Source organism: Silurus meridionalis, chromosome 17, assembly GCF_014805685.1.
Source record: "Silurus meridionalis isolate SWU-2019-XX chromosome 17, ASM1480568v1, whole genome shotgun sequence".
Classification (NCBI taxonomy): domain Eukaryota; kingdom Metazoa; phylum Chordata; class Actinopteri; order Siluriformes; family Siluridae; genus Silurus; species Silurus meridionalis.
The window spans coordinates 18,688,603-18,704,477 of record NC_060900.1 but is presented as its reverse complement, the minus strand read 5'-3'; the positions used below and the strand labels follow the sequence as shown (position 1 = coordinate 18,704,477).

The 15,875-nt window shown below is 40.3% G+C and overlaps 1 protein-coding gene across 3 annotated transcripts in view; it reads left to right on the top strand.

Moving 5' to 3' along the window:
• fnbp1l (formin binding protein 1-like) overlaps positions 1-15,875 on the top strand; it is a 44,185-nt gene that overhangs the window by 23,823 nt on the left and 4,487 nt on the right. For 2 of the 3 annotated variants that reach the window (XM_046872340.1, XM_046872339.1), the window contains exons 2-14: positions 2,369-2,484; positions 5,908-5,958; positions 7,850-7,997; positions 9,092-9,154; positions 9,916-10,020; positions 10,217-10,345; positions 10,510-10,656; positions 11,733-11,936; positions 12,496-12,648; positions 14,283-14,392; positions 14,586-14,718; positions 15,049-15,143; positions 15,564-15,709. In XM_046872340.1, coding sequence (XP_046728296.1) covers positions 2,369-2,484; positions 5,908-5,958; positions 7,850-7,997; positions 9,092-9,154; positions 9,916-10,020; positions 10,217-10,345; positions 10,510-10,656; positions 11,733-11,936; positions 12,496-12,648; positions 14,283-14,392; positions 14,586-14,718; positions 15,049-15,143; positions 15,564-15,709 — 1,600 coding nt within the window. The remainder of the gene's footprint in view (positions 1-2,368; positions 2,485-5,907; positions 5,959-7,849; positions 7,998-9,091; positions 9,155-9,915; positions 10,021-10,216; positions 10,346-10,509; positions 10,657-11,732; positions 11,937-12,495; positions 12,649-14,282; positions 14,393-14,585; positions 14,719-15,048; positions 15,144-15,563; positions 15,710-15,875) is intronic. The other variant, XM_046872341.1, reaches the window with a different exon arrangement.

The following is a 15,875-nucleotide window of genomic DNA, read 5'->3' as shown; positions in this document are numbered from 1 at the left end:
CTGAAAGTGGGTTTTGGGAAGACCGAGCATTAAGGCTTCAACGGCAATAACGTTTGTTGTGCTACTTGAAGGTGATGATTTGTTTGCCAAACTGTCGTTTTTTAAGTTTAAACATTGACACGCCCACATTCCAGGGTGACGGCTGTCGGGTGCGTAAGACCAGATCTGTGCTTGAGCTCTAAAGCTGAAGAACTCAATCATATAGAAAATCTAAAACATTAATATTGGTGCCTACGTACCACTTGCACACCTAGACAGCGAATGAGTGACCTTGGGCATCCCAAACACAGTCGCACCTCTTCCCAGACAGGATGAAATGTTGCACAAGCTTAGATATTGGAAACTTGGTAAGGTTTTAAGTCCAAGTCAAAAGCCTTAGACATTGTTATTAGTAATATCTACCCAATATACATTTAAATTCAAATATCTGAAAAATGTTCAAATCCACAAATTTACCCAATGGGTTGGTTAAAAACTAGTGCTACAGTCAAAAGTATTGGGACACCTGACTTTTCCATCCATATGGGTTTTTTCCCCAAACTGTTACCACAAAGTTGAAGAAACACAATTGAATAGGATGTAATTGGATAGCAAGAAATATTACTTTCACTCCAACTAGGAGGCACAAAGCAATCTCCATGAAGATATGGTTTACATGGGTTGAAATGGAAGATCTTAAGTGGCCTGCTACAGAGCTCTGACATCAACCCTGCTGAATATCCTTGGGATGAATTGAACAATGACTGCACCCCAGGTCACCTCGCCCCTACGTTAGTACCTGACTTTACTAAAGCCTTGTGACTTAATGAGCACAAATCTCCACAAGTCCAATCCAAAATCTAGTGGAACATCTTTAAACATTAAAGGTTATTATACTGGCAAGTTAGAATTGAATGTGGAATGGAATGTTCAAAAAAGCACCTACAGATCTAATGCTCAGGTGTCCACAAACTTCTTTGGTGCAATGAAATAAAGAAAAAATTAAATCATGACTGTACTAAAACAATCCCATAGTGCAGATTTAATTCTGTATGTTGAGCAGGTGTAACTGTTCCAAAATGCATTTTTTTGTTATGACAGGTAAAGAATGTTACACCACAGACTATGTGGCTGCTGTCAGTCATAGCAGTGTAGTTTCGCTAGCAGTTTGACTGATGTTACTGTCAACATTGTCTAACTGACGGTCGGCTGAACAGCTCCACACTTTCTTATGTTATTGTGGGTGGTGATGTTGAAGATTTAAAAGCTTGTTTTGTTTATACTTGACTGATATTGGTGCATTGTCAAACAAAAGAAGGAACCTTCTGTATGAATGTTTATGCTGATCCTATGAATGATGTTCTGCCTCATTGGTGTCATGATCCATGCTGCACTGAGATGAGAAACGAAAGAAAAGCCTGCATTTTTCTGATGAATCTCGTTTGCCTCAGTGTGTTACTGAGATGCAGTGCCAGGACTGTAAGAGAGAAGAGCTCACAGTGTAGAGTACACACTTCCTTTCACGGTATCTCTTCTTCACCTTCCTGTCCACTTCCATCTTACCTCGACTCATCTGAAGAAACAGGCTGGTTTTTATGACTATATTTCCTGAAGGCTTCTGTCTGCTTGCTGTTTCTTTGATTCTTTTGGTTTCATTCTTTGTTTTGTTCAGTATCGTTCTCCTTTTGCCTCCTCCCCCATGCTCTTCACAAAGACCCAGGCTTGACTCTCCCAGGATGGACGTAGGCCAACACTTTAACGGCCTGTGGATCCGTTTACTTGCTTTTGGTTAAAACGGACAGGTTTATAGTGGAATACTTCTTTTTCTCCTTCTCACTGGCAGTACAGACGGTTTCACCATAAATTCTTTGTGGGATTGTATAAAAAAGAATTGGCACGCAGCTGTTTTTTTAAGGTCGTGTTTGTTGTACATGTGTTGCCAGATTGATTTTGAATAAACTGGCATAAGTATTACCTAGGCTTACGTCATGCTTCTGCTTTGGCACAATAATGTAATTGCCTGTAAGGATAGCAACAGCTTGTATGTAGGCAGATAGAAACCTGTTCATTTTCTGAAAATACCGTCCTAGCTGTGTTATCAGGTGACGTCACGGAACACCCATTAATCCCAACTCGAAATTGCATTAACGTTTGTAATGGCCTTATGTCAGAAACACCTCTATGGACCCACAAGCTTTTGGTGGTAGCACATCTAAACTAGGTGTAACTTCCTTTCAACTAAAACGGTATTCTGTGTCAGAGGTTTGTTCAGCATCGATTCACAGGCTGCAGTTGTACAACAAATTCATCAGTATTTCTGAAACACCATCACTTTTTCATAGATTTTTTATTTTTTTCAAAAACATTTTTTTTGCACTTCCTCCCACAGGACCAGTTCGAGAACCTCGACAAGCACACGCAATGGGGCATGGACTTCCTGGAGCGCTATGCAAAGTTTGTGAAGGAAAGGCTGGAGATAGAGCAAAACTATGCAAAACAATTGCGGTGAGTATTCTAATAATAACCCATCTTTAAAATACGGGGCACACAGGGTCAAAAATGTATTAATGCACATAATTAATGTTTGCATAAACTATTAAGTAAACTTTAAATATAATTTAATTTGTTCTCGTTTTAAAAATGTTTTTAAAGACACTCATTTTAATAGGTTGTTTGATTTACTACAGTACACTGTGCAACATTTCTCTCTTTTCTTAACATCTGTCTGGTACAGGCACTATATTGCCAAAAGTTTGCGGACACCTGGTCATAAGTACGGTATGTGCTTTTTGAGCATAACATTCCACGGTTAGTTCCAACTTAGTCTCCTTCACTCTTCTGAGATGATGTTCCACTAGATGTTTGGAGTGTGCTTGTGAAGATTTGTGCTCATTTAGACAGAAGGACGTTAGTAAAGTCAGGTACTGATGTAGGTGAAGTGAGGAGGCCTGGGGTGCAGTCAGCATTCTAAATCCCAAAGGTGTTCAATAGGGTTGAGGGCAGAGCTCTATAGCAGATCATCCACTCCAACCCATGCAAAGCATATCTTCATGGAGTTTGTTTTGTGCACAGATGTATTGTCATGCTGGAACAGGTTTGGATCTACTAACACAGTGTCAGTCAGATTCAAATTTGGTGAAAGTACACCTGAAAAAAGTACAACCCATGACCTGGACACAAATTAAACAATGCCACAGACATCATAAAAGAGAGGACATATTCTGCTTATAAACTCACTCGGCAGACATGAAAAGAAACACACTGACAGATTGAAGGCGTTTTCTTTACTACAATAGCAAGGAAATTCCCCCTGAGACAGCATGAAGAAAAAACCTTGAGAAGGGAAGCCATATTTTGGCTGCCACTGGATAGTGCGATTATATAATCTGCACTGTGTTGAAGAGATCAGCACAGCCCACAGTACAAAATTTCAAATAGCTCAAGTAATCAGAGACATTAATTTTACGAGAGCAGAAACCGTATTACGTCCAGCAGCTTTCATTAAACTAACTTCTAATATTTGCAGTTAAATGTCGCATTCTCACTAAACCCGTTAACTGACTTTGTTTGTGGATCTGAAGACTTCACTGCGAGAAGCTTATGTTTTGTAGCAGAGGGAGTAAGCTGTGCTTGCGAAGAAAAATCGAAAAGAATCAATCACATGCCTTAAAGCTGCTCCTAGAGTTGAATAGAGCTTCAGCTGTGGCCTTTCTATCTCCTCTCTCACTCCCCTCCAATTGTCTTTGCTTTTAAGGAAGTAAGGCCTCCTGCCCTCCCTCTAGGATTTTCACTGTTGCCTGGATACAGCAGCTGAGTGCACTCTCATCCTTCCTAATGTCTAGGATAGTCATGCTGTGGAAAAGTCATTAGAGATGAGATTAGAAGCCTATGTTAAAGACACTAAACCTTTTTCCTCAGTTTATTAATGAGTACACACATTTTGTAGGTGATTTACTGACCTATATTCCAGACACAAATATTCAGCAAATGGTGCAGGGGTGAGTAAATCAGTTAAAACGAATTAAGTGTCATTGCTGCACTACATACATCAGCCATGTGGTGATCCGGTGTTTTGGTGTTTGGTAGGATGTCTGAGATGTTCTCTATAGATACACTATTTAGACAAACGTATTGGGACACCTGACCCAGCCATATGTGGTTCTTTCCCAAACTGTTGTCGCAAATCTGAAGGCACTAAAGTGTCTTTAGGTTCAGTTGCATGGAATTTTCTCTTCACTTGAACTAAGATACCCAAACCTGTTCCAGCATTACTATGCACCTGTGCACAAAGCAAACTCTATGAAGATACGCTTTGCATGGATTGGAGTGGAAGATCTGCTATAGAGCCCTGACCTCAACCCTAATGGTGACCTTTGGAATGAATTTGAATGCTGACTGCACCCCAGGCCTCCTCACCTCACCTACATCAGTACCTGACTTTACTAAAGTCATTGAGTCTTAATGAGCACAAATCCACAAGCACACCACAAAATCTAGTGGAACATCTTCCCAGAAGAGTGAAGGGAATTATAAGAGCAAATTTGGACTAAATGTGGAATGCGATGATCAATAAGCACATACCATACTTATGACCGGGTGTCCGCAAACTTTTGGTAATATGGTGTATATATTTGAGGATGTCTGATCAACACACCTGTATATTGTTTTTCCTAAGACTGTTGCTGTAGAATTCATTTTCTGGAATCAAGTGGAATCAAATGTGTTCCAGCTTCGCAACGGCACAGTTCACAATGCAAGCTCTATAGAAACGTGGCTTTTATGTAGCAGGTTTGGTGTGGAAGAACTCCAGTAGCCTAAGCAGAGCCCTGAGCTTAAACCCACTTCTTTAAGCTTTAGGATGTACTGCTCTCTAGACCTTCTCATACAAACTCTATATCTGACTTTACTAATTCTCTTGTAGCTGGATGAGCACATCTGCACAGGCATCCACAAATCTAGTGGAGAGCCCAGAATAGTGACTGTGATTATTATATTAATGAGGAACAAAATCCGGAAGGGGATGATCACCAAGCGCGTTTGGTTATATGCACATGCAGTTACAATCATATATTTTGCTTCAGTTTTGAGGTGACGAATACCATATTAGAGGAACTGAAACCCCATGCTACATGGAAAAACTATATTGTTGTCTCTTTCACAGAAATGTAGTCATTTGTTTTTTTTCTGTGTAAATGTACTTAAATAGCTATCTAGCTTGTAAACCAATGATTTGCGATTTGAATTATTATTATATTTTTTTGCAGTCAGCAGTGCTGTGGTGCATTTAGTTTTAGTGATTCTGTGTAGTCGGATTCTGCTGTTCCACCTTTCACACACTTCCACATGAGATGTGCTTTTAATACAGTACTTTGTAATATGGATGATCTTCAAGTAATGAGGAAGTGGTCCTCGTCATCGTAATAATCGCGGATCGGCTTTAAAGGGAAATGCGTTTACCGTGAGCTGTTTATATGTCAGTGAATAAGAGGAAGTGTGTGTAATGAAAGTACATTGTGGCATTTAGGCGAGGGATGTGAATTCGTGCAATCCTCACACACACACACACACACACACACACACACACACACAATGCAATCCTACATCATGTCCCTGAAGAGCAACGTGCCTAAACACAGCAGGCCCCCATCTCTCAAGAGCTCTTATTTATCAGAAATCTATCCCTTCTCCTCGCATATTTAGGAAGAATTGGGACAAAGGGAGGAGAATTTTAACACAGTGTTGAGTTTCCCCCTCTTGTATTTGACCTAGATTAGCTCTCCAACTGTTTACTCTCCTGTCTTCTCATTCGAATTTTATTCGTCACATACACATTCATACAGAGTACGACATGCAGTGAAATGTCTTTAATTCATGTACATGGTATGTTTGTGATATGATCTAAACTTTGTTTTAATTGTGGACCAACAGGAACCTGGTGAAGAAATACTGCCCGAAGCGCTCCAAAGATGATGAGCCCAGGTATGTTTTCCTTGTAGCATTAACAAATTACATCTATCCCCCCCCACCACCACCACACACACACACAGACACACACACACACACACACACACACACACACACACACACACACACACACACACAAGCCTGCAGCATCAACACTTTAAATAATTATTTCTGCAGACGCACACATTCTGTATCTATAAAACTGAATGTTCCACTTATTAAGGCTTTTGTTGTGACTGTTGAATTTTCTGATTAAATCCCACTTTTTAAGCTCAAACTGTGGATAGCTCTGTGTGGACACTTGTGAGTCTTGTGAGAGTATTTCACAGTTAGATTGCTTGTACTATAAGGGCACATGGGGGGGGACTATCATAAGTGGCCTTTATTTAAAGTAAACAGGAATCGACAGCGTTTGCTATATTGTTGAGATCCCTGTTATACCCTGGATTGTTTACCACCAACAAATTATTCATGGGCGGCCTTCATGCCACGCTGTAGGCTGTCAGCGATCTGTGTGCGCGAGTTTGGCGCTCAGCTATAGACAGGGAAGGGAGGATCGGCTAGCCGTCACATCAGTAGACTCCCGTGTGCTTTAATGAATTCCATTAGACGTGCATCATTAAACGTGGAGCGCTTCTGTCTTTGGAACATTCCATCCCAAGCTACCGGAGCAGGAACGATATTAAGAAGACTCGATTCCGATGAAGCCTACACACGCCTACAAAAAACGTTTTCCTTCCCGCAGGCTGTGTGTGTTTTTGTGTAGGGGGTGCTTTTAATAAAGTGAGCAGGTCACGCTCGTCTGCCTGGCGGACAGTCAACATCAACAGACTCCTGGCCTTAAGAGCATATGCCGCAATAATGTGTGTGTGTGTGTGTGTGTGTGTGTGTGTGTGTGTGTGTGTGTAATGGGTATGTCTGTGTGTGATGGATATGTCTGTCTATCTATCTATATCTATCTATCTATCTATCTATCTATCTATCTATCTATCTATCTATCTATCTATCTATCTATCTATCTATCAGTGTGTGTGTGTGTGTGTGTGTGTGTGTGTGTGTGTCTCTTTCTGCTTTTATTAGTCTCTGTGTGTGTGTGTGTGTGTGTGTGTGTGTGTGTGTGATGGGTATGTCTGTGTCTATCAATCTATCTATTTGTGTCTAACATCTGTGTGTGTGTGTGTGTGTGTGTGTGTGTGTGTGTGTGTGTGTGTGTGTGTGTGTGTGTATATATATATATGTCCTGCTGCTTTTATCAGTCTTTGTGTGTGTGTGTGTGTGTGTGTGTGTTAGGTGTGTTTGTGACACCGTCTCTTTGCCGTGGTATGTATGTGTGTTTTCATCAGTGTTTGTGGCTCTGTCTTTCTGTTTGTGTAAGGATGTGGGTCTGTTGCTTAGTATCAGTCCCTGCATATTTGTCTGTTTTTTCGTGTGTGTGTGTGTGTGTGTGTGTGTGTGTGTGTGTGTGTGTGTGTGTGTGTGTGTGTGTGTGTGCATGTCTGTCTCAGTGTGTGCCTCTGAAACCAGTCACAGTTGGAGCATAAGGGGATTTACATCTGATCGTTTGGTGAACACATTGTGTGTAAGCTTTCATTAATAAAACCCTTGTGTTTGTGTTAATAGCGGTGTGTAGTGCTGGATGGAGTCAAGGTGCGAGTATGTGATTTGCATACAGACTTTTTCTGTTTCTAGTCAGTGAGCTCAGGTTCCTCTTATTGTTATAAGTGTGCTCTCTAAAGAAGCAGTTTTTTTTTTTTTCAAAAAGTGTATTTTGTTTGTTTTTTAATGTGGTTCATTAGTGTATAATGGGAAACTCGCTACTGGTTACAAGCGTTTCGTTTAAATAATGTGGGTTTTTGTCTTTTTGATCAAAATGCTAACTGACTGAGCGTGTGTTACTGGTTTGCAGGTTTACGTCATGCCTGTCATTCTACTCCATTTTGAACGAGCTGAATGACTACGCGGGTCAGCGAGAGGTCGTTGCTGAGGAGATGGGCCACAGGGTGTACGGTGAGCTGCTGAGGTATTCGCAGGAACTGAAATGCGAGAGGAAACAGGTGAGGATAGTTGTTTATTTATTAATAAAAAATTTTTACCATCTAGCAGGTGCTGTGATCATACAGTTCACTGCAGTGCATATGTGATTGATTTAGTGTAAAATGCCAAGTCTTTTTCAGTAGGCATGTTACTACAGCAGTTATAGCAACATCATGGGAAATAGGACCAAAGTAATCATTATTATAAGATATTACCATTGTTTAGTCTATATAGTGCGATTGAAAGAAGGATGCGTGCGTATGTTAGTGCTTTGAAAAGAGGTAGTACTGCGTTAATGACTAAAGAGGACTAGGAAGTTCCTGACTTCCCAGTAAGAAAGTTCTGTTTGTATAGCTGTCCAATTTGTAATTCCCACTCGGAAATATGAGGGTTTTTTTTCCACTTGCCCAGAGTTTCTGTTCAGATTTGGAATTGCTTAATACACTGTGATGCTTTGGCGATTTAGGTTAATTTGCGTTTTTGCCAGATTTTCTTGATGCCCTTTGATGGTATTTATAGCGCTTTTATCTGTTATAAACACTTGGAATCATTTTTTTAAAAGTTTGAAATGTGTAACATGAGCTGTGTTTGTTTACAGGACTGTTTGACCGCAACAGAAGTGCATCATGTTTCAAACGCACATGCGCAAATCTCTTACGTTTGTTTTGCCATTAAAAATAATCGGACACAAAGGTTTACGTGGCCATTATCATCATCTTAACTGATTATCAAAGATCATGAATCTCCTTGTGCAACTGGATTGGTCTGAACTGGTTACTCAGTTCAAATAGAAGTGTTTCTATGAACATTTTATTTATTCTAGTTGACCTCTTAATCATTCTAACAGATATTTAGGTAGGATAAGGAGTAATTTTTGTGCATTTCTTGTACCTAGGTGTGTCAAATCAATGTTGTTCCAAGTCAATGAAGGAATGTGAAAGAGTAAACACAATGCCCAAATACTACTCTAAATATTTAAATTTGAAATAAGTTTTTTGTGCAATGGGCCAGTTTTTGTCAAGCACACAGGACCTATTGTCATGTAAACCTGGTGGAATAAATAGCCGATACCCTTGTTTTACACTGCGTGTTGTGTGTGTGATGTGTTGTGCAGCACCTCCAGGAAGGACGGAAGACCCAGCAGTATTTGGACCAATGCTGGAAACAGATGGACAATGTGAGTATTACATTATAGGTGTGTGTGTGTGTGTGTGTGTGTGTGTGTGTGTGTGTGTGTGTGTGTGTGTGTGTGTGTGTGTGTGTGTGTGTGTGTGTGTGTGTGTGTGTGTGTGTGTAAATAACCTGCAAACTGTCCACCAGCTGGGACCAGGTCTCCCACTTTGTCATTCATGCATGTGTGACTGATTTAGAGCGTGACAGAAAGATTTTTAATTTAAAAAGAATTCAGTACATGTCTGTGTAAAGTATCTATTTCGATATATTGTGCACTCGTTTTTGCCATCCTTACACTACATGCACTATCTTTACTCCACACAGTGAACAGTGTGGAGCAGTTCATGTATGCTGTAGTAAAAAATTGATTGTTTTTGCTGCTTTTTGGTTAGTGCAAGTGCAAGCCAGCAACAGCTGAATCTCGCATCCAGAGTGGCCATGTTGTAATGCCTTAGGTATTCTTCTGTTGCACTGTCACCAAATTAAACACAGATGTTCTGGGGGAAAAAAAGTCCAAAAAAACGAAATTCTTTACCACTTTCCCCTCCTTTTGCTTAACTGATTGCTTATAGATCGATACATCATATAAAACTAATACTTTGGATTCTTGTTTGTCTTTCTTTGTGAGGGAGACGCTCCTGATGTAAAAAGCAGGCAGCTGACTGCAGGCATCAGTGAGCAGTGATTATTACTGCCTGTGGAATTGAATCATGTTTCCCATTCACCAACCTGAAATGTGTCTGTGTGTACATGTGAACGTGGCAGAGCAAGAAGAAGTTTGAGCGAGAGTGCAGAGAAGCGGAGAAATCCCAGATGCTTTTTGAGAGATTAGACAACGACATCAATGCCACAAAGTCAGAGGTGGAGAAGGTAAGCAAACAGCTGTCGGACGTAATAGGTTAGTCACACCCACTTAGTGGTGACCTCATTCTTAGTTAAATAGATTACAAATGCAGGATTGTGTTGGTCAGATCATGCACACTTTTTTTTTTTTTTTTTTTTACTTTATGTATATTTATTTGTATTATTATTCAAGCACAGTTTTAAGGAAGTCCTTTTTTTCCAGGCCAAGTCCCAGCTGTATATGAGAACCCACATGGCAGATGAGAGTAAAAATGAGTATGCAGCTCAGCTGCAGAACTTTAACGCAGAACAGTGGAAGCACTTCCATGTGGCCATCCCGCAGATATTCAAGGTACCTTTTCACTCTGCTGCTAAATTGTATTTTATTACACTGCATTAAAGGGTAATATTGTACCTTTAAAAGTTGCAAGTACTAGAGAAAAGGTATTTGTGTGCCTAATGTTTATGTATATGCATTGTGCCTGCACATATACGTACTCGCATGTGCTTTTGCAGAATCTACAGGACATGGATGAGCGGCGTACAGTGAAACTGGGAGAGACATACCGGAGCTTTGCGGAGGTGGAGAGGAAAGTCATCCCGATCATTTCAAAGTGTTTAGAGGGCATGGTGACCGCTGCCAAAAATGTTGATGAACGCAAGGTGTGTGTGGGGATGCACATGAATATTTCCACTTGCAAAACCTTTAAGAATTTGTGTACCAACAAGACACACAGCTACTGGGTTGAAAGGGAAAAACTATTGAACATGACGAACTAAATATGCTAAATATGCTAAATTATGCATTCAACTTAGATTTTCCAAACAAATTGTTTGATTATTGTTAATTATATTGCTGAGCAAACAGTCAAGCATTGCATAAACCAATTAGAACTGCTGTATTTCAGATTTTTGCCTCGCGGTAGTGTCATTAATATTTATTCTTCTTTAATGCACACTATAACTTCACATCTACGGCCATGTCTTTTGACTTCCTACAAAGCATCACATATATGACAGTGAGTCAGATGAATATTCCTTTATTTTGCAGTTTTGCACACAGACTGTGGATTATTAGATGTAAATATTATGACAATTTCGAACAGTAAAATTCATATTGGCAGCTCTACATTATTAATCCGGTGTATGAACATGGTGTTATATTAGCTGTGACACATTGTTTTTGTGTGTCTAAATTGTTGAGGGATGTTTCTACTAGCCTTGTATCATTTCTGGGAAGGAGTAGTTGAGGTATAATACACATGGTCAGAAACAGGAATGGGGTTCGGCGGAAGCTTAGCATCATAGCCAGGATTACATAACCTTTCCCATGATGCTCCTTAAGCAGTCTTCAGCCTCTCATTCTGTTTTTAATTGGCTAGGTTTCACTGTGACTATATCCCTCCACCCACAGACTGGACTGCTTCCCTGTACTGTCCACGGAGGAACATTTGAATAACGATGGCGTGTTTGCACTTGTATTCACAAGCGTAGCTCATCCTTGCCTTAGAAACGAATATTATTCTCGAGAAGGGCTGCACCACACCTCTGGGAATGTTCACATTTTACAGAGTGATTGATAATCTGCAACCTGTTCACACTATACATGTGACAGTACCTGTAAGACATGATGCATAATCGTATTATTTTAATCATACAGTGCTTGTCGTTGTAATTGCACACTTGTTTGAATCGATTATTTGTGCATAGTGTTTTAAACTAATATCTGTTTCACATAGGACTCATTAATTGTGGTGGAGTCGTTTAAATCCGGGTTCGAGCCACCAACTGATTTTCCATTCGAGGACTTTAGTCAGAACATCCAGCGCACAGGGTCAGACGGCACTATTGGTACTCCCAAAAATGACCCAGGCAAACCTGACCCCAAACACTCGATCGGAAAAGCCAAAAACAAACTCTGGTTGTTTGGGAAAAAGCCCAAGGTAAGACTCGCACACAGGCACTTGGACCTACTCAGACACTCAACTTGGCATGCTCCCACACATACCTGGCTAACCTGACAAATTGCAAATTGCCATGCAGCTGTTGGCATCGTGTTTTTAAATCAAGTGCACCTGTTTTTAGAGCAGGTTATATAAGCGAAGTGTTACAAGCCGGTACAAGACTTTAACCTGCCAGGGCTGTAAAAGAGTTTGACATGCAGTTAATCATTAACCTGTTATTTGAGGTATCAGGCCGCACAGTGACGTACAAGCAGGTCTATTCATAGAAGTACTTTTTTTTTTTCGGTTAACATTTTTGTGTGACCAAGATCAATTTATTTATTCATGCTTATTTGTTTATTTATTTATTTTTTTACTTCCAGCTTCCATTAATCACACCCTTTTATTTTAGGATGTAATAATCACCCTTGATACGTAATGTTTTATTGCATATCTTTGAACATATTTAGTTCTGTAGCTAATGCACCCTATAACATTTTTATTTTGAATCAATTGTATGCCTTTTTTTTTTTTGTTTTGTTGGGTTTTTTTGCCTCAGTTTCCCCCTCCTGCTCCTCCCCCACCCATTCCTGGTGTCCTTTCTGCCCATTTTCAGTCTTCTAAATTTCCCACTGAGAAAATAGTATACTGTTTCAATGAAATGAGAAGCGTTACGTCCAGGATGTCAACATTCCGGGGTCTAAAGAGAGGGGTAAGAACAGCTGGGTATCTGTGTGCGTTTGTGTGCATCTGTATGTTGCAGTGCTTTTAATTATTTCCATTTCCTACTTTATCTTATTGCAATGTAAGATGATATAAATATAGACAATAGAAAATGAAGCTTTTATGAGCCCTATTTAGGCCTTAGCCCAAGTTGGTTGATGGCTCTCATGCTTGTGGGTGAGCCATGCTCGTTGTTTTTGGTGTCTTTCACAAAAAAAATAAAGTCGCCTTGTCAACTCGAATTAGGTGTTGTATTGCGTGGAGCCGAGCACATTTGCGCTGCTTATTTGCTAAAAGCTCGTTGTATTTGCATTTTCATCTTAAATACATTCACACTGGTGTGAAGTTAGCGGTTAGGCTTAAAACTGCATTTGATATTGATTCGCTTTATTACACAACTATACTATAGATATAGTATACAAAGATACTAAGACAGTATTGTGCTCTTTGGGCTTTTGGGTTTTTACTCTAGTGGGTCCTTTGCTTTCTATTTTTAGTAATTTAAGGCTAATCCCTGCTGCTCTGGTGAAACATTCTTCGTACAGTGTTTGACAGAGAACACTGAGAAATGAGGAGATGACAGGAAATGATCAGTTGACATTGGTAGTTCTACAGTGTCTACTTGGTGTGTCTCAGCCCATGTAGAGCACTGATATTAGAGCAGAGGAAGTTGATACTAGACTATGTGGGTAGTACAAAGCTTAAGATTATTGTTTATTGGGCTGCAGGTTGTGTTTGTGTATGCCTGCTTTTCCTCCTGAACCTGGTGAATAGAGCTTTGCATGGTGTTGTACAGTGACATCTAGCTGCACTTTGCGTTGTTCTGTAAGAAAATATTAAACGTAATCACCCGTAAATTCTGATCTTCAGCAGATTCGCGATTAGCAGCTGGTCGCTGACAACAAACCGTCTGCATGAAACGCTGCTTAGCTTTGTGCTTACGATATTTTCCAAGAATGCCAACTCGAAGCCTACTGCTTAAAGAAGATTCACGAGGTCAATAAGGGTCTGTAATCTGTGGCCAATGTGTGTGAACTAACCTCACAGCACTATCAATGCTGTTCTGTCCTTGCTGTGTTAACTCCATCTCACCCAGGGGAACATTTTAAGGCATGATATTTGTGCTGGGTTTCAACCCAGGCTTGCTGTATCAGCATGATGCAGTGCTGTCGGTTAATGTCTAAAGCCCTCTGTGGAGCCACAGTATTGACCAATGCTCATGAGCTACATGTGCTATTGTGTGTTTTTTGTGTATTTGTGAATGGCTTGGTCTAACCGCAACTGCTCAGTGGTCAGTGAAGCTGGTGAGTAAAGCAGTGCTTTAGCACGGAGTGCCGTATAAGTAGCTGCGACTTGAGTTAGGAGTTCTAGTTTTAGGATGCCTGTTTCTCTCTCATGTCCTTCTTACAGTTTTTGGGTTAAATATAATACATTAAAAAAACATGTAAAATTGACAAACTACTCCATGAAACAGTACATTGGCCCCTTGAAACTCTAATGAAGGACAAAACTGTTGGGATTTGTTTTCATTAAGTCATGCCCGCTGAGACTGTACCTGCATAAAGGTGTTTGAGCATGTGTCTAAACATGTCTGTGGCTAACCGCTAAGTCCTGTCTTCTAAGGCTCCAAACCTCGAGGATCTTAGCCACCTGCCTCCGGAACAGAGACGCAAGAAACTTCAACAGAGGATTGACGAGCTCAGCAGAGAACTGCAGAAAGAAATGGACCAAAGGTTAGAACTTACAAATGAGTAAAAGGAAGATATATATATATATAGATATAGAGGAAGCATTCTTGCCTGTTTGATTGTTTACTTGCTGTCTTTTATTTTAGATTTATACTGATTTATTGTAGAGTTAAAGGTTTAGGTTCAGTCCTAAAGTGTTGGTCTGTGACCTATTTATTTTTGTAAATCTGTCTTACAGAGATGCATTAAATAAAATGAAGGATGTCTATGAGAAGAATCCTCAGATGGGTGACCCAGGGAGTCTCCAGCCCAAGATCTCGGAGACCATATGCAACATGGAGAAGCTACGGTCTGAGATACACAAAAATGAGGTAATCTCCCCAGTGAACTGCATTGCTGCTGTGGTCATATAAGGAAATTCAGCCCACAAAGGCACATCTGGAGAAATGACAGAGCACTGGACTGTGTGTTAGTGACCCCTAGTGGCGCAATTCACACTTTGCATTTGTGCTTGTATCAATCCGTCACCATTTGCCTTGAGTGCCTTGAGGACTCCTGGTTACCAAAATGCTTGTCTTTGACCTTGAATATAGTCTGTCTGGCCAGTTGTGATGGCTTCTTTAAATCTGTGCTACCTTGGAGTTCTTTCTAAACACTTCCTACACCAACACATACAATATTTGCCTGTTGCTCCACTGCAGACATGGCTGGCAGAAGTGGAGGGAAAACAGACCTCGCGTAGCGAACGGCGACCCAGTTCAGATGTCAACCATCACGCACCTCATGGCAGAGAGAGGTGTGTGCATTTACATCTTAACCTGACTACATCATTTCTACTTAAAAAAAACAATAAACATAGTTATGAAAGAATGAAGTGCCTCCTGAGACATTGAAAAAACATTGAAACAGCAAATGATTGTTATTAAAAGTCTTTAAAGGGTAAGCAAATTAGGTCTGTGTAATCCATGTGATTTGAATTAATGGGAAAGCATGAGAGCACAATGCTTATACTCACAAGTATTAGATCTCACTAGCTTCAAATTGGTTTTAAAATTTGCTTTGGTACTTAAAAATAAGGAACAGTTACAAGCAAAAGAATTATATAGGGGCTTTTAGGTTATAGCTGTATCGATTATCATGCATGTCCTACATGCCATTTACATGTCCTACATGGCCAATAAGAACCTAGAGCTACCTCTCTATTTCTCTGTTGCAGTCCTGAGGGCAGCTACACAGATGATCCCAATCAGGAACACCGCGCACCTCCCCAACCCGAACACGAGCATGAGTTTGACGACGAATTTGAAGACGACGATCCCCTTCCTGCAGTTGGCCACTGCAAAGCACTCTACTCATTTGATGGTACACAACTCTTACCTTTAACCCTCATCCTGCTTGTGTTTCAACAAACTTTATAGTAATTACGTTCCATGTACAGTATCTCACAAAAGTAAGTACACCCCTCACATTTCAGCAACCATTTTAATATTTCTTCTCGATACTTTAGAAATAAAACTTCTATTTCAGT